This window comes from Lissotriton vulgaris, chromosome 9 (assembly GCF_964263255.1).
Source record: "Lissotriton vulgaris chromosome 9, aLisVul1.2, whole genome shotgun sequence".
Lineage (NCBI taxonomy): Eukaryota > Metazoa > Chordata > Amphibia > Caudata > Salamandridae > Lissotriton > Lissotriton vulgaris.
In genome coordinates this window covers 224,943,276-224,962,755 of record NC_141697.1, presented here as the reverse complement: position 1 = coordinate 224,962,755, position 19,480 = coordinate 224,943,276, and the positions used below count along the sequence as shown (strand labels likewise).

The 19,480-nt window shown below is 45.7% G+C and overlaps 1 protein-coding gene across 6 annotated transcripts in view; it reads left to right on the top strand.

Annotated features, from left to right (window-relative positions):
* Positions 1-19,480, top strand: part of MIA2 (MIA SH3 domain ER export factor 2) — a 702,601-nt gene that overhangs the window by 326,072 nt on the left and 357,049 nt on the right. For all 6 annotated transcript variants that reach the window (XM_086937351.1, XM_086937350.1, XM_086937349.1 and 3 more), the window contains exon 10: positions 7,874-7,945. In XM_086937351.1, the coding sequence (XP_086793477.1) occupies positions 7,874-7,945 (72 nt within the window). The remainder of the gene's footprint in view (positions 1-7,873; positions 7,946-19,480) is intronic.

Genomic DNA, 19,480 nt, shown 5'->3' with positions numbered 1-19,480 from the left:
CAAACCAGCCTGGCTTCGCAGAAACCATCTTTTTACTCTGCACAGGGCGTATTACTCCCCCCAGAGGCTGTCTAAATTTACCCCGGGGTGGGCCTGGTGGCTTGCCTACGTTGTGGTCTGAAGGAAGCCCCAGACACGCATATGTTCTTTGACTGTCCTCATCTAGTACCTTTTTGGGAATCAATCCACAGTAAACTTTCATCTTCCCTGGACTTTACAGTAGTGATTGACCTATGCCTCGTCATTTTTGGAGTTGGGGACCAGACTCGCAGTCCCGCAAAGAATTTTTTGTTCTATTCTATTCTGGCACTTCGCAGAGAAATCTGTAAGCGGTGGAAGGATGCTTCCCCCCCGACCTTCTACGACTGGCGCACTTCAATCCTTCAAATTTCGAAATTAGATTTCGCCAGGGTTGGAAAGCCAGATAAAAGAGCATTTTGGCATATGCTTGATTGGTCCCAATGAATGATTGAACCTGGTCTCGGAGTGCGGATGGTTGCAGTCTCCATATCGGGACTCTCTGCCTGCTCCTCTCAGGTCCCCATTCTAGCAACATAGGGGCATGATCCGATAGCAAGCGGTCCAGCACTGCAGCCCCGCCCACACTGCCGCACAACTTTCTGGAGAGTACGAAATGGTCAAGTCTGCTGTAGACCTCACTGGCCGGCGTATAGCTCGTGTACTACCGCTCTACACTGTGCATTTCACGCCAGATGTCCACATAATGAAGCCTATCCATAACCCCCTCAGTGCCGCTGACATGTTGGGCTTAGTGTGGCGTTTCGAAGGATGACTATCTAATGTATCATCTAGCACTCAATTAATGTCTCCCGCACATACCACTGACATCCCGATATATGGTAGTAACCGGTTATCTATCTCATTAAAAAAGTCAGCGTCATCTGTATTTTGGGCATAGACATTCACCAGACACACTTCCATCCCATCTATATCGCCATGCACTATTTCGTATCTACCCACAACATCAGCTTCATAACTGAGCAGTTTAAACGGGACCTGTGGAGCAACATCAGCTTCATAACTGAGCAGTTTAAACGGGACCTGTGGAGCTATCCGTATAGCCACCCCCTGGCATAGAAAGAGAACGTGGATGCGGACAATTGCCCCCTACATTTTCTGTGAGTTTCTGTGTTTCAGTGTCTAGTAGGTAAGTATCCTGTAGCATAGCCACATGAGTGCCCTGTCGCCCTAAGTATGTCTGTATTCTATAGCGCTTCACAAACAAATTTAGCCCTCTCACATTCCATGTTATGATTTTGTAATGTCCCATGACCAACAGCGATTACCCGACCCAGCATGTATGCTATCAATTTGCCTACTGCCAACGTAGCTGCCAAGTGACCCCATATCCTGAATATTTGAAAGAAACACCCAACCCCCCGCAAAATAAATTTTTATAGCAGTATTCTAGCTATATTGGACTTATTTTGCTTGTTTTATTCATCAAAAACCTTCTAATCTAAAAAGAAAGTTACCAGTGTAAAAACATGTCACTAGAGTTCTCTTTCACAAATCTATTTTATGTATCAAAACCTTGTTATTTATTTTCAAAGGTATTAAATAAACCTTGCCTACAGCCACTGGCTGGAAATTAATGTAGTCCGACTCAATTTGGTTTAATTTACTACTCCAATATACCCCTCTCCCCACTGCCATACTAGTGTTGATGAGTGCATCTTTCTAGTTCAGAGTCGGATCGACAGATTAGACCATATTTTATTGCTAACTCTGGCCATTTGATTCTACTCCTTCTTAGAAGTGATTAGTATAACCCTTGGATATATTGGACACGTATTATTCCTTAGGAAGAATGGCTAAGAATGAGGCCCAGATTTTCTAATATCTTTAATTGTGATATGGCATATCAGATTTCCTCCGTACCCATTGTGTCCTATATCCTAGATATCCATTCTTTGTAATGTGGCGTTCTCTCTTTTTCCCATAGTGCAGTAATAATTCGCTTCTGCCTCTTCTAGAATCGAGGGATAGGTCCGCTTATTAGCCAAATCCCCTAATTACTTATGTTGTTAAAATTGGGATAGAGGTGAAAGAAAATGTAATCTATCATATTCAGAACTGTCTTCGATCATGTCTGTCAGCTGGGACAATGAAATAACAGGTGTACTAACATATTCCTTTATCCACGACCTTTCCAGCATTTCTCAGATCTATGTTTATCCCATTCACAGAGCTTAACCAGGATTAAGTAACAGTAGGTGGTGATTTTAACTATGGCTTCTTTAGTGGCAGCGGACCTCGTCATATTGTGGGTCCTGGTAAGACTTTGTTCTGCTCCACACTTATTCACAGGCACCTAATTCGCGTTCCAATCTCCGCCTTCCAGGAGCCTTCCTTTGCTCTCCCTGCAACGGCAGAAGTTAATATAGCTCAGAAACCAGCCTCTAGTCATCCTCCTTTGGGAGCAGAAGTGTACGCCAATATTCAGGAAAACCCAAAATTTGAAATCATCCAAAATTTACCTCGTATAGTTCTCTTGCGGGTTAAACTTGCATGAAAAGTTACCCTCGCCTACATCAATTTAGCAGAGTAACAATTATAAGTAACTGGAAGGACTCTATAATTAAGTGCTAGATCGGACGAAAATTTAAGGGTTTTATTGCAAACATCTTAGAAATCAAGTGGTACAGAATAAATGCAGGCTTAAATGCAAAATCATACGGAGTAATTCAAAATCATTGAAATCAAAGTCCCAAATGAACTTAAAATTCATAAAGAAATCGATCAGCACCTCCTGTTAGAATAGTAAAGTCTTCTTTTTCTGCCCCCCAAATATCCAAGGAGTTCTTATATAAAATTCTTGCCTAACAAATAAAAAAAATAGCAGACTCCTAATTGTATGATTAAAAGTAACAACTCTCTTTACAAAACAGAATAAAACACATCATTACCCAGGAACTTGAGCACGATCCCATTCTGAGAAAGCATCTACCATCTTCCATGCTACCTCCAACCAGTGTTTTTCAAACGAATATGAAACATTTCAACAATCGTGCTTCACACAAATGAATAAGGCTAGGCCCAATAACGGAACTACAGTGTAAGGGCATTGAATACTTCACCAGTTAGGAATACAAGAGTTTATGAGAAGAGAAGATGTGCAGGGGAACGGGATGGGAATACAGGAGTGAAATAACAGCATCCATGGTATCCAAGATGAAGTTTCTATGTATATGTGGTCCAACTAAAATATGCTAATAAACACATTTCTATTCATCAAAATAAACTCGTTTCATCTGTAATAAAGTTAATTCAGTATTTGCCTAAATGATCCAACATAAAAATCATACTTCATTATTATTTTTCAAAAAAATATTAACCCAGAAAATCACTACCACACTCCTTTGCAAGTGTGGATTTTTCATATTTTGTCAGTGGTTTTTTAATTAGGAGCCTTGTATTTGGATGTAGCACCTAGTGGCTTACTTAGATATGTCTTAAAGATTCTGATCTGAAAGAAACACGTTAATTATAGATTCCTTAACAGGTGTCAGACTGGATTCGGAAAGTTTTTTCGTCAGCAGTACCTCTGCACGTTGGAAGGTGGCATCGGTCAGCTCTGCATCGTGTCGCCAGGATGACTTTGCGGCAGCTACATAGACGCCGCCCTCGCACGCTGACGTCAGTTCTTTCTTTTTCCGCGCCAGCCAGCGCAGATCCGGGAAGAGCGGTACCTCCATTCACTTTTGGACTGACTTTTTCTTGACTTTTGTTGACTTCTTTTTCGAGTCTTCGACTCCTGGTGCACGAGGGATGCCCGGCTTTAAGGCATGCAGTTCCTGAAACCGATTGATGTCAGTGACGGATCCGCACCGAGTGTGCCTCTTTTTTGCCTGGAGCGCGATCACAACCACAAGTCGTGCTCTGACTGCCGGTTGATGGCGCCGAAGGCTTTGAGGGAGAGGTCCTGAAAGCTGCTTGAGCGCCAGCAGTCGGCTCTGCGCCGTTCGAGGTCCAGGTCGAGGAACTGGTCGCGGAGCCGCCATCAATTATCCAAATAATCGAAGTCTTCGCACTCTGGGTCGGGTACGTCGAAGCATAAGAAGAAGTCGAAGAAGCACCCTTGCTCTTCGACTTCTCCTCGTTGGTCAGCCGATCCGATGAGGGATGCGGGTGGTGCCCCTCCCGCGACTCCACGTGCAGAGCCTGAAGAGTCGACTACGCGTTTCCCTCCCTTTCCGGGACCCGGAGCGACTCCCGCCCAGCTTCGTACGCTCCAAGAGGCGATGCATGCAATCTTTGGGCGGCCCGACCCGCTGGCGCGCCTTCGGGCCCCGCAGAACCGGTTGGAGGGCCTAGGCCTTCTGCACTGACTGGTGCCGTAGGTCCCCCCTTTGCTCCAGGCCTGGATCCGGATCGGCACCTGTTGACCTCATTACACCTCCACCGGCGTCGCTTCCTCCGGCACCATGACCTCATTCGACGCCGGTCGGCCCCCGGCCGGCATCGACCTCAGCCTCCATCCTGACGTGGACCCGGAGCCGGACCGACATCGCCCGATGCCGGATCTGGCGCAGCGAGGGGTTTTTGTGCCCCTGTTCACTCCTGGGGTCCTTTTCAGCCAGATTGGCACCCAGATGATGAGGAGGAGGACTGGGAGGGGCCAGGAGACCCTTTATCTGATCAGGTAGAATCTGAAGAGGACTGGAGAGAGGAACTGGGGGATGCCAATGGTCTGGACACCTCCCCTGAGCGTGGCATGTTGGCTCCTCTTACCGTGGTTACGGAGGAGGGAGCTTCATACGCAGTGGTGTTGCGTAGGGCCGCCGAGGCTCTCCACTTCAAACTCCCTACCGTGGCAGTCATTGTGCTAGAAGGTGCCATGGTTAGCCCAAGAATGCTAGGAATATGCCATGGATGACTACTGCTATGTAACTGAAGGGGAATGACTATGCCTCAAAAACTCAACGTGTTTAAGAAGGCTTGCCCATTTTTCCAGGATCTTCCTTCTCCACGAGGGGTTCGATATGCCAGGAATGGTTTCATTTTGCCAGAGACCGACATCTGTGTGCAGACGAAGCACCAGAAAGGACAAGTATTGATGCCAGGGGTTTCTGGCAGGCAGAAGTCGCAAAGTGCAAGAACAGTCACCACACCAGTCACACTCACAGACGTGCTCAGTGCAAGCCACTACATGAATGAACGAAAGAAAAACAAAAAAACTAAAATGCACACTCACCCTTCATGCACCCCTTCTCTCACAAACACACACAACCTTTACATGCATATACACCAACACATGCACAGATAAACGCACACACCCGTTCCACACACTCACACCACTTACAAACTAACCTAAACTCCCCTAGTTGCATGTGCCTGTAGTGATCTTTGTGTATGTGAAATGACTTTGCATTTGTATGAGCAGTTAATACCACATGTACAAATGTATGCAGACTATTTAAAATAAGTCCATTATAACATTTATTGAGCATAATTTAAACATGCAGTAATTTACTCACATTTCTATTATTCTTGGTGAGTTGCCCCTTCTTGTATTAAGAAACATTTTTGGCCGACTTTCTTGTGTTAAGATGAACTGTAAAAAATAATCAGAGCAGCAGGGGTCACGGTATAAATCTGCTCTCGTCATAGCTGCACTAGCAAAAAGACTGTTTAATTCAGGTCGTGTGCTTTCACATTTTCAAGAATGCAGGAGGCAAAGATGAGACAAGGGAGAACTTTTATAGCTCTTTATTGTAATTTTCTTCTTGTAGTTAAGTTGTTAAACTTTTGATTTTGTCTCAGTTACCGTCCTTTATCGGTAAGTCTCATTTAATCCTCTTTGCTGTTAAATATTATAATGTTTTTGTGGTATCAAACCGAGTGTCTGCTATAGCTCCACAACACCTTTCCAACTACGTTCCACCGTTCTGTATTCCTTCCCCCCTTGTCAGCCATCTAACCCAAGCAGGTATTGACTCATATTTAAAGCACTGGCCATGTAAACTGCTTCATTAACAATAAAGCCGGTCGACTTGTGAGCTCTTAAGGCAGGGCAAGAGAATTCTCATTTGCATGTAGAAAGGTGGGATAACATGGGTGTCCAAATAGAGGTACATATGTGAGTTGTCTGCCCCAAGACTTCGATTTTCTTCGTTGTTAGCAAGCTTGAGTTGGCAAAAACATTCCTTGTGAATGAGACCATTTTGAACCCTTCACATAGATACCAGAGCTTGTGTTGCTGCTAATTGTATGTTGGCGACGATTGGAGTTTGGTGACCTTTGGTGGAAAACCTAGTAGAACTTATCAAATATATTGGGAATTGCAATGGTCGGAAGCATTTCTTTTCACCAATACAATTTAGATTTAAGCATGTAGCTTGTTAATGAAAATTGAAGTAACACATTCTAACACACAGCGGGATGTTTTATATTTGAAGGCAACACATTTTCAAGCATATATTTTTCCAACTTCACAGAGAAGTGCAAGTCCTGCCTGTTATGTTCATGTACATTGAAAATGCTTGGGCAGGCCTGGCACCATTCATGTGGTGCATAACTTCATTCTAAAAGATCCGCAGTCTAACTTCAGATCTTCTTATTGCACAGAAACAGCACTGGCAAATAGTAGGGTAGACCACCTCAGGGCAACACACAAACTTGATCCTCCTCAACCTCCCAGCTGTCTGCAATACCGTTAAACACTCCACCCTGCTGGACGGGTGGAAGGAGTGAGTGGGGTTATCCGGGATGGCGTTTGTCTTCATTTTTGGAAACAACATATACTGATAGTCCTTTGTTTCATTGTCCTGTGAGGTGCAATTCATAGTCTCCTATGGGTTCTTAATCTCTCTGCTACTATATAACATTTAATAATTCCCCTAGTTCGGGTACTTTTTAAAAATAAAATAACATATACATATCAACATGTACATATCAACAATCATAGGAGTTAGAAAAAAAAAGTCATTTGCAGCCACAAGTTGTAATCTGCATTGTGCAGCAGTTTAGTAGTCAAATAGACACTGGTATGCAAATGCGGCCAACATGTCAAGGCTGACCGCTTTATCTAGCAGCAAAACCAATGGATCTTGCCTATGTAAGAGCTATTAGCTTTGCCAATGTATTTTAGTCATGTTGTACACCAGTGTGGCTGCTGTTCAGCATGGCTTAAAGTTAGTGAAATAGAGTAGAGTGGTGAGGAATGGTGAACAGTGGCGAACAGTGGAGTATCGTGGAGTGGGTAGATTTGACTTGAGTGTCGTAGAGTGGCATGGAATAGGGTAGAGTGGAGTGGAATAGAGAAGAATAGAGTGTTGTGGAGTGGCACAAAGTGTCATAGAGTGGTCTAAAGTGGCATGGAGGGAGTTGCGTACAATGGTTGTGGCATGAAGTAGATTGTCGTAAATTCTTGTCAGATTCTGGGCCCCATTCTCCGATTAGAAGCAGATTACCTCTCTTTGAGGAAACTCCTGAAAACCGAGTTTTCAAACAAGCTTTCAACTGCACCCAATGTCCACATGGAAGCGACAGAAGAATGGCAGATATAGTTTCACTGCACACATATGACAAGACTGAGTCTTGGGGAAAAGGTGTTCGTACATATAGCCCAAACTCTTATGAACTTAGAACCCCTTGTTATTTTCTTTATGTTCATTTCAGCACCCTCAAGGAATATAAAGTGCGCCCGTTAGGCGAGGGGCACAACAAGATGTATTCTGATCTGCTACTTTATTTCTGGTTGTTTTAACAGCCCAAAAAAACTTTTCGAATGGTGCAATTTCAGATCTGGACAGAAGTTGCATATTGAGCGCTTTGATTTGCAAAATGCAGTATTTTATATTTTATCATATATATATATATATGTTAACTTATACACTTATGTTTTTAGTATGAAGAGCTTGAGCAGTCCTTAAATGATGCCAACCTTTTGAAAGAGTCCTGTGAAACAAGTTGTCTTGAGGTATGCTCACCAGAAATAACAGCTTTTGTCTTCATGTTGGATATATTTGTATTTCAGATGCCTTATTTATTACTCTTGTATTACTGTATTTTACCTGGCAAGTGTTGTATCTAATCTTGAAAATAGTTCCTGCTAGCTTGCAGCATTCGGGATGCCCCTAAACTTTTCACTTATTTTATTTACCCTCTACTTGGTTTAGATGTCATATATGAAAATTGTTGATTAAAACAATTGTTTTCAAATGTTGTATTTAGTTCCTTGCTCAATTATGAGTTTGCTTTCTCTTTTTTTCCTATTATTTGTTGGGGTGGGGGGGGGGGTATTTATTTTTTAAGAAATCGGGATGTACTGGAAAGGCAGTTATGTTTGCAGCTTGGTATTCTTGTAGGTATCCTTAGAAGATGACTTCGATGGAGCTTATGTTGTCCCCAAGTTGAAGTTGTGTAGAGAACTATTACAGCTTCTCCATTGGGTATTATCACGCTGCATACCTTCATGCCTTTTCCTTACTTCTGTCCACTCCTCGGGCATCCTCCTGCCTGGTAATCTCCAACTAATGGAAACCACATACCAGATGTATTCCTGTTAGGGGCTTGGGCTAGAACTCCTGCATCACTGCCACCTCCTTTCATGTGCCTCACCAAACACCCTGCATTGCCAATCCCAGCAATCACATGAGACCTAGATCTCAAAACACTCACTTAGCGTCTTCACAATACACAAACCCAACCTCATAGACACCCCTCTAAACGCTGCACGCCCTGAAAGCATCAGGCACATACTCCAACTCATACTCATCAGTGAACGGTATACAATATACCATGCTTTAGCCCTTATAACATCTCATAGTCTTGATGCATTCTTCATCACAGAAACCTGCGCACCACCACATCACTCGTCAACCTAGATGTCTTTCCTCTCAAAGGGTAAAGCATCCAGAAAGTGGGTGGGGCTCATAAAAATTAAGGACGCCTCACCATCATCATCATCCAAAAGTCCTCCTAGTCTGCACTATGTGTAAGCAAGCAAGCAACACTCCATTTCATAGAGCTCCTCTCATGCCAATTTCTTGTCTCCACAACTCATACCTCTGTATTACCTCATCTGTTCATCATACTCACACCACTTTCCTCAGGAACTTCAGCCTCTCTGACAACTGACGCATGAAAAATACAAGAGACTCCACCCCCAACCCCATCGGTACACTCAACTTAGTACAGTATGCTACATCATCAATACATTACAAAGCACACATGCTGTACATCGTCTTCTCAACATTGCCAACCATCTAGTGCAAGCTTCCCATACTCCTAGACTGTACTGTTCTCATTGGCATCCCTTGCTCAGATTCCAAACAATACATGAGGGTCAACCCAAAGGAAAACACCAAACCTTCCTATCCTTCAAAGACATCTCCACAGACAACCTAAAGATCAAACTTCTTTCTTGCCCTGCCACCTTCAGGTCTGATGTCATCACTCTACTATGCATTTCTGGAAAATTATTTGAATATCTATGCTCCAACTAATATGCAGGCAGAAGCCTTCAGCAACCTGGTATTTCGAAGCACTTGCTGACAACAAACGGTACACTGCACTTCCAGGAAAAATAATGGAATAAAAACAGAACCAGACAACCTCATTCTACTGAAATGCCTTCTCATAACATGCAGACAACTTATCATATCAGCCAGATGTTATTACTTTATACTAGTATTTTTACTGATACTGACCCAAACAGAATACTCTTCAAACTAATCAAACACTCCACCAACCCACCCTGTCAACTACTGCTTAATTGAAAAACTACAGAAACTCAACAGCGCATTGACAAAAACAAAATGGTTTCTCCTCTTACACGCACTCCTTCTCACTACATTTCACTGTGGTCATTCTTCAACCTTGTCTGTCAATAACGTTGCAGAGACCCTCTGGTCCCCCCAAAGCCACCACCTATAATCAATCCCTGGAGAAGCTCTCTCACTCCCAATTACCATAGTCAACACCTCCATGATTCAAGGCCTCTTCCTGGAACTCTCAAGACAGGGCAACTGGTCCCACTGCTGAAGTAACCATTCTGGCGACCTTACCAACTACTTCCAATCTCGCATCCACCCTTCCTTAGCCAGATCGTTGAAGAAATGGTCTATACATAACTTCGAGAGCGCATTCACAGATCGTAGATTTTTCCCCCCAGCCACAGATATAGATGAGCCCTGACTTCATCTATTACTGATTCTTTCAGCTACATTTGATTGTTGACCACCCTACTCTCATCCACACCCTGAAGACTTAAATGGGGTTCACAGGAAACATCCAGCACTAATTCTCCTCTTACCTAGCTAACTAACACCAATTTGTTCACACGGGCACCTCCAGACTCAGAAGTTCCTGATCGCCAGTGGAGCTTCTCAGGGTTCCCTCTTATGCTCATGTTCAACCTCTACATGGGGCTCTACTCATAGATAACAATATAGAAATTCACCAATGTTCTGAAACACAACTGTATTTGAAGGTCTACACTGCCCTGGACCTCCAGCCCCTCAAACAATGCTTGCATCCCATTCGTTTCTGGATGTCTGACCCCTACTTGAAGTTTAACCCAATCAAAGCAGAGTTCTTGCTGTTGGCCAAGACTAAGACGTGACAACTAGTCTAAACCTGTCTCACTGACTTGAACTTGGATGGATTCAAGCCCTACTTTCACCCAAAGCCAAGTCTCTTATTTTCACCTTGAACACTAGTCTCACCCTCAAGGAACACATTGCCAAGAAAACCAAGATGGCCTAGTCTCAGTACTCTCATAAGGAAAGTGAAACCATCCCTCCCAGAAAGCGACTTCAGAATTGTTGTTCAAACCATTGTACTCTTGCATCTCCTTGGTGGTGATGCCCTGCCTCATGGGCTCCCAGGCTCCATCCACCCTGATGCCCCTTCTTAGGGGTACCAGGACTACAGAATCAATGGCCTGATGCATTATGACCACATACCGCACACCCTGATGTAACTCCTCTGCCTGTTCTTGACACCCTGCACCGTCAATCAACTGCATCATCAACAAATCCAATACAACTGGCACCCTAGCTTTTCTGGCTCACTATGACACGATTTCTGACAGCTCTCTGCATATCTTGGAAACCATTAGACTGGAGATGAAGTATAAAAAATGTAACAAATAAGGCATCAGGCCTCACCCATCTATTTAATTGGGACCTCGAACAACATCCCCAAATTTATCAGGGCTTCCCCATGCCAGCTGCAATTTAGGAATGAGCTGAAGACACACCTCAGTAACAAACCACTTTTGCTTCTAGGAATCCACTACTTCTACAATAACACGTTGACTGTGCCTTTGTCTTAGACCCTATGAAAAGCTATGATTTCTTATGACTAAATTCAGGCTCTATAAATACCACAAACGTACATACATGAACCCTTCCATAGGGACATACATCAAACGATTTTAACAACGGATTTTATTGTACAGGTCCCTTTGATAACGTTCTTGGGTCAAATGAGTTTGAGCCATATGAATAAAAATTATGAAAGTGTTCTCACTTTTTTTCTAGCTCATTTCCTTTGCCAAAAAAACAGAGGAACAGTGTTTCTGATGTTGTCTTGCCTGCTTGTTGTTTGAGCTTAAAGTGGTAAGAATCATGTTTACTGTTAGCTCTAAAAGTCTAGGACAAAAGAGGGAGCAACTAGGGTGACTGCAGAGTTAATTCGGTGAAATCCAACATCTTCCTGCTCAAAGCCCGTTTCTAAGCAGGTGTAGAAGACTTGAAAGATGTTGGCAAACACTAGCATTGTGTGTTCAGTGGCTTGGTTATAAGGTGTAAAGTCTCTAGAAAATCATGAATGTGAACCCATTCCCATTTGGGTATTGATTTGAATGAGTCCACCTTTGCAAACCCTCCCTTAGCAGAACAAATCAAAGCATTCACCCCCAGATCTCTTGACTGATCCCATGATTTGTTCTGCTTTCCGTCCATCAATTGTGTGTCTTTTGCTTTCTGGCCCTAAGTGCACCAGGTATCCCCAGACGTGGGTCCTGGGCTCACTATGCCACTGGAATCACGCTATCTTGGCTAAAGAGGGGTGAAACCCCAAAAACGGTCCTAGGATGCTTGTTTCCGGACCAGGGAGGACCTGGCTTGGCAGTTCGGGCTGGACTGTTCCCATGAGGCACAGGGTCAAGACTGATTTGTATATGGCCAGGTCTAAACTGGGGTGGCATGTTGAGCAAAAGAATGATGGATCTAACCCAGATCTCTTGAAGGGAGGTGAATGTTTTGATTTGTTCTGCATTCCGTCCATCAATTGTGTGTCTTTTGCTTTCTCTCCCTAAGTGCGCCAGGTATGGCCAGACGTGGGTCCTGGGCTCACTATGCCACTGGAATCAAGCTATCCTGGCTGAAGAGGGGTGAAACCCCGAAACCGGTCCTAGGATGCTTGTTTCCGGTCCAGGGAGGACCTGACTAGGCAGTTCGGGCTGGACCTTTCCCATGAGGCACAGTGTCAAGACTGATTTGCATATGGTCTAGACTGGGGTGGCATGGTGAGCAAAAGATTGATAGATTTAACCCACATCTCTTGCCTGGGGGTGAATGTTTTGATTTGTTCTGCATTCTGTCCATCAATTGTGTGTCTTTTGCTATAAGAGGTGGTCTGCCACCTTCTTTCCACACCCAGCTTCCTTTAATTTTTGTTCAGTTTAATTGTATAAATGTTCTCTAGTCCCATCTTCCAAGATGAGACTCGCTGCTTTGGTGTGGAAAAGTAGATGGCCCTGTATTATGTTCTAAATTCAGAGGACTTTGGGGTCGATTACCGCCATCGGCAGGCTGCAGTTGGTGGTTTCATCGCCATCGCCAATCACTTCTCTGCCCGCCATATTATGATGGCTGGGGTTGTGCTGGTGCACGCAAAGTCCGCCAGTCACTGGTCCACCTCAGGCAATCGTTCCGATTGCCTGGCAGACTCGGCCAGCATGTGTAGAACGGTGTCGGTGCCTAGCAGGCACTGTCCACCAAATTACGATTCTGCTTAAAGCCAGCCTTTCCATGTGGTGAAACCGTAATGGAAAGGCTGGCGGGGATTGGATTTGGGGGCCTTGTGTTGGTAGAAGGTGTTTGTGCACTGGGGGGGTGTACCCATGGTACATTTGCATGCACCAGATGGGTGGCACCGTGTGGTGCCTGCCACGTAGTGCAGTGAAACGCACAGCATGCTTTTTTAGCATTGCAGAGGGTGCTGCAGCTAGCAGCACCCGCCGCAATGTTAAACTTGCAGGATGCGACCGCCACAGTGGTGGTCTCATCGTAATCGGGGGTGCCCGACCGCTGCCTTACAGGCGGGGGCGGCCCAGTCCCTATATCGATGGCGGATGGACTCAAGTCAGTCTGCTGTAATCAGCCCCTTTGTTATTGTGGTGGATAGGGGTATAGAGGAAGCATCCTAGAAAACTGATTTATGGGCTTTCTATTTAAAATGTTAAATCCACGTAATGATACATTTATGAAATATGACTTTCTTTGGCGATTACCTTAATTTTAAAGTCTAATTCTTAAAACCTTTCCTGTATCTCTGAAATGTGTCAAAATGATGCCCAAGTAGGAAACCTGTCAGTGGATGCGTGCCCACTCCATCCATTGACATAGTGTGGGTGTGCTTCACTTTTGAAAATGGAGGTGGCTGTAGATGTGTGTCGTCATTGCTGCAGCAGTGCTCTGTGCCTGAAGTTTCTACAAACACATTTAATTGAAGGATTTCAACATTCTACCTTTATTCGTGAATTTCTAAGCAGTCTGAGGCAAGTGGGGAATCCCAATGTGTGCTAAGGTCGGTGGCAGCCTCTGTAGAACCTGCGCGTGTGAAGTTTGAGTTTAGAGAATTGTCAATTACTGTTATTCCTCACGAGCATGTTCAAATCTGCATTCAATTTAACACATTTTTTTTTATTTCAGTGTTTGTGGGTAATTTAGATTACAGCTTCAAAGTCAATACATACAGCATGTTCTTGAATTTACATTTTCTCCATATATAAACAATGGATTATCAGATGGTCTTTAATGTCTCCTTGACCCTTTTCTTAAATCATTCTTAAGGGGGGGGGGGGGGGGGGGTCGAAGTTGGCCGGATCGGAGAGGCACGAGGTGCCAATACTTTTCTAATCTAAGTAAAACAGTTCCCATACTTTTTGACACGAGAACCGTTCCCGAGCGCTTAATTCCGAGAGTTCAGTTGAAATTCTTGAGCAGAAGTGTAATGTAATTTCCTGTGCTTTGAAACCGAGGGACGGGGAGACTGGTAAACACGCCTTCTTGCCAGGTTGCCTGCTTTCCTGATAGAAATTAATTATGCACAACTGGTTAATATGCAAATCTACAGGGTGCTTGGAAGGCGGTATTGGCTTCAGTAGATAGAATCACTTGAAGCTTCCTGGTGGCAGGTTTATTCAAAGGGAGTTACCAACTGAGCTACAGAGTGTGTGCTTTTAATGGACAATTACAAAACAAATTATGCTATGTATGGGTAATACCAAAATCTATATTTTGTTAGCACTTTATCGTAAACTTTTTGCGCATTTGTCGCATACTATCTTATATCTTCTTTTAATACTGGGGACATTTACAGTAAAAACCGGCCCAGCAGATCATAGAGCAGGCCGACAAATAGCCAAAACTTGGCCCACACACTGACCTGTCAGACCAGCCTTTCGGGCGATGCCGGAATGCCTAAAGGCCAGTCCGCCCCTGCCTGCCACATGGAAGCCTGTATCTCGGACTGATTGTTCATATTTGCAGTCCCTTTGTCCCAGGACTTGTATCCGGGAACAATTACATAATCACACCTCTGTGTTTGAATTGCTTGAGTGCACCGTCCTACGGCTCTGTAAATATCCTTCTGCCTGCCTCTCTTGGACTCTCATGGTCTTTATCTGTTTAAGTCTTTCCAGGCTGCCGTTCGAGTCCATACACATGTAACAATCTAAAGATGCAAAAACTGATTCGTATGCTTGCAGCGTGGCATTCATTTTGAAGTCTAGCTCCTTCGGCTTCCGTAGACGCTGTGGTGCTGGTGTCACACTTAAACTTCACACATTGTGTTTGGGCTTATTTTATGTTTGCCATTATGCCAACTAATACCTCTGACTTGGCCTCCGCATTTTTAAGTCTTAGTTTGTAACGCTCCTCAAACTTGGCACTTGGAAACATCATTTTCAGAGCTGCAGGCTCCTTATGTGAAAGACGTCTAGGGAAGCTTTGAAGCTTATCTTCTCTTTTGTCGGAGAGGACGTCGACTGTCTCAGTGGCACTCTCCTCTTGGTGCATGTTGAAGTCTTATGGACATGGCTGGTGGCCTCAGTGGTGATGCTTGCTTTTGCTCCTCTAAGAATCTTGGCTGGTCCGTTCATGCATGGGGGAAGTGTGTGTTTGCTCGCTCTCACACTACTTGTTTGGTTCTCACAAGGATTTCTTACCTAGGACCCCTTGCAAACCTCAAACTTTGCTAAAAACACACAGTTCCAAAATCTGCAAGGAGCCACAAATTTCCGATTTATTTATTTATTTGAGTATTTTGTAGAGCGCGCAGCGGCCCCAACGGGGCGTCCCGGCGCTGAGAACTCTGAAAATAGAGGCCATAGGGTCAGATATCCGTCTCCGTCACTATCTGTTCTACTACTCAACACCAGGTCAGCGGTCAAGCACCATCATGAGCTGTTCGTCCTACTCGACTCAGAGAAGCCTGACTTACTGCTCTTGACCGAAACCTGGTTTTGTGACTCTTCCCTCCCCGTTCTCTTGGCTACCCTTCCCCCCTCCTACGTTGCCCTACGTGCCGACCGCCCGACGGGCAGGGTTGGTGGTGGTGTGGCGTTAATCGCTCGATCTGAATTGAATTTTCAAACCCTTCCCTTTCCCCCCATCCCCCCCACAGATTTCCTGGTAGTCCGTTCCCTTTTCTTCTCCCCCCCGATTACTTGCCTCCTAATGTATCGCCCACCCCAGTCTTCGTCTTTATTCCTACCGGCATTTCAAGACCTGCTGGCCAACCTAGTGGTCAACTACGCTTCGGTCTTGGTGCTAGGGGATTTCAATTACTGGCCCTCAGACCCACTTGAGTGTACTGCCTCGAAAGAACTCACAGAATCCCTTCTTTCTCTCAACTTTGTACCGCATATAACTGTCCCCACTCATACTCACGGGCACATACTTGACCAGGTCTGGTCCCTCAACCTCCCAGTGTCTTCGGTGACTGTCTCTCCCTGTCCCTGGTCCGACCATGCTCTTATCTCCTTCTCCATCTCTCTTAATCCGGTATCCAAAGCTCCGCATGCCAAAAACACCAGGGCGCGGAATTGGAACAGACTGGATCTTCCCTCCTTGACCTCCCTGCTTCGGAACTCCACTCCGACCCTTTCTGGTATTTCATCCGTCTCTCAAGCCAACGCCATTAATACCTGGCTGGCTGGAGGCTGTGACTCAGTGGCTCCCCTACGCCGCATTTCCATCCGTCGACCTAAGGATTCCAACAGGTGGTTTATCGACCACCTAAAAGAGCTTAAACTGAGCGTCCGACGAGAGGAGAGGCAATGGAGGAAAAATTACTGTCCCTTACTAAAAACCCTTTTTCTCACATCACTGGCCAAATACAAAACTGCAATTCTCGCCGCAAAAACCACCTACTTTTCAACAAAAATAATGTCAGCCGAAAATAAACCCAGGGAAATCTTCGGCATAGTGAATGACCTGGCCTTCTCAGATAGAACTTCACCCCAAATCCCTCCTTCCCAGCTTCTATGCGACCAACTCAACACCTATTTCTTGGATAAGATCGTAACCATCAAGGCCAACATCCCCCCGCCCTCGCCTGCCTTTGTTGATCCCTCCCCTCCCACCGTTCAACGCCATCTTACCTCCATTCCCCCCCTCACTCAGGAAACATTTCTGGAGATACTTCCCAAAGTGAAGTCGGGTTCCCCGGCTGACGTCTGTCCGGCACGAATCCTGCAACAAATCTACTCCTGCTGTCCTGAACCCCCCATCACTTTCCTCAATAGCTCCCTTGCACAGGGTGTAGTGACCCCTGCGCTCAAAGCAGCCACCATAGTGCCCATCTTAAAGAAACCTGGCGCGGACCCGTCCATCTCAGCCAACTACCGCCCCATTTCCCTGCTTCCCTTTTTTGGGCAAGGTGCTGGAACGCCATGTCACCGCGGTACTCAGCGCCCATGTAGAGGTTAATGGGGGACTGGCATCCCGCCAGGCCGGCTTCCGTCCTAGGCATTCGACTGAATCAGTTGTGGTCTCAGTCCTAGACAACCTCAGAAAGGGTATGGATGATAACAAACACCAGGCACTGGTCCTCCTCGATCTATCCGCCGCCTTTGACACAGTGGACCATACCATCCTACTTTCCCGTGTCAAGGCGGCTGGAATCGGGGGATCAGCTCTGGTCTGGCCCTCCTCCTTTCTGAGGGACCGCACCCAGGCGGTCCGGTTAGGAGACTTTACTACCACCCCACTTCCTGTCACTTGTGGTGTTCCCCAGGGATCCTCTCTCTCTCCCTTACTTTTAAACCTTTATATCTTTCCTCTTATTTTCGCACTCCAGCAGCTGGAGGTTACCGTGTACAATTATGCGGATGACCTCCAGCTCATCTTTGATCTATCCTCCTCCTCCCTCTCCGTCTCTAATTTCCAGTCAACCATGACATTCATCAGGGACTGGATGAACCACAACCATCTTAAGCTGAACCCGGACAAAACCGAGTTGGTTCTCACCGGTGGTTCTTCCAGCCCCTGGTACTCCCTTTTCTGGCCCTCTTCTCTTGGTCCCGCACCCTCCCCCTCAACTACGGTCAAAACACTGGGTGTCAAAATGAACAACCAGCTCACCCTCCATTCACAAATCAGTTCTGTGGTCTCCTCCTGTTTCCTCACTCTTCGAACCATCCGCACTGTTTCCCGTTTTTTCTCCCCACAGGCACTTAAGCTGATCATGGCCGCCCTGGTGATATCGCGGCTGGACTATGCCAACGCCCTCTACCATGGCATCCCAGCATACAGCCTGCGGAGACTCCAGATGATCCAGAACCAGGCGGCCCGGTTGGTCTATGGTCTCCCACGCTATCACCACTCCACACCCCTTCTCAGGGAGCTTCACTGGCTTCCCGTAAAGGAGCGTTCCCTTTTCAAGAACGGCTGCATGGTCTTCCAGGCCCGCCAAGGCACTGCCCCCGCCTTCATTTCTTCATTAATAAAAGAATACGTTCCCACCAGAGAGCTTCGTTCGTCTTCCAAGTCTCTCCTTCAGATCCCACGCTTCAAACGCAAAAAGTGGGGTGGGACCAACTTCTTTTCCCTGGCTCCCACGTTCTGGAACTCCCTCCCTGACCATCTCCGCTCTGCCACCCACTATCTTTCCTTCCGCAAGGATCTAAAAACGTTCCTTTTCAATCAGGCCTTCCCCGTGTAACTCTCCCCGTCTCTCTTTCACAGGCTCCTTGTCTTTGCCCTCAGTTGCCGAACCCCCTACTAGCGCCAAGAAACCGTACAGTGCACGCTGCGCTTTATAAATGTTTTAAATTAGAAATTAGAATTAGATATCCAGTTTTAAGAAGAGAATATATGTGTTTTCAGGGATTTACGGAAAGCTGATTCTGTCTGACAGGTGCGTAAGGCTAGTGGGAGCTTGTTCCAACGCTGAGTAGTACAGACCTCAAAGGTTTTTCCACCTGCCCGAGAGCGTTTAAATCGGGTAGTTTCCAGGAAATGAAGGTTATTGGAGCGTAAAGTCCTAGAGTTGGCATAAGGTCGCAGGGCATTTTTCAAGTGTGCCGACCCACTGCCTTTTGATGCTTGGAAGGCCAGTGTCATGGCCTTGAATACACATCTTTTAGCTATGGGCAGTCAGTGTAGTTTGCGGAGGTGTGGAGAAATATGGTGTCTAGCAGGGATTCTCTCCACCAGCCGTGCGGCGGCGTTCTGGACCGTCTGAAGTTTATGGCAGAGACCTGCTGTGATACCAAGGTAGAGGGCATTGGTGTAATCTAGATGGGATGTTATCAGTGCCTGGATCACAGTCTTACGGCAGTCCGCCGGCAGGTAATTGATAAGTCGTTTTATTGTTTTGATCTTTTCGAAGCAGGAGGCTGCTACTGTTTGTACCTGATTGTTAAAGCTAAGTTGGTTATCCCAGCGTACTCCTAGGTTTCTTACCGAGTCTTTGGGGGTGGGGGCTAGGCTCAGGTCTTCTGGCCACCACATACTAGAATCCAGAGGGGATGGTGAGTTGAAAAACAGGATCTCCGTTTTTCCAGCATTGAGTCGGAGGGAGTTGGCATCGATCCAACTCGAGATATCCCTAAGACAGGATTTCAGTGGATCAAAAGCTGAGGCGGAGGGGGGAGTCGAAAGTGAAGAGAAGCTGAATGTCGTCAGCGTAGGGAGTGGATTTGATCCCCGTCTGGGCGATCAGTTTAGCCAAGGGGGTGAAATACACATTAAAAAGGAGCGGGCTCAGGGAAGAA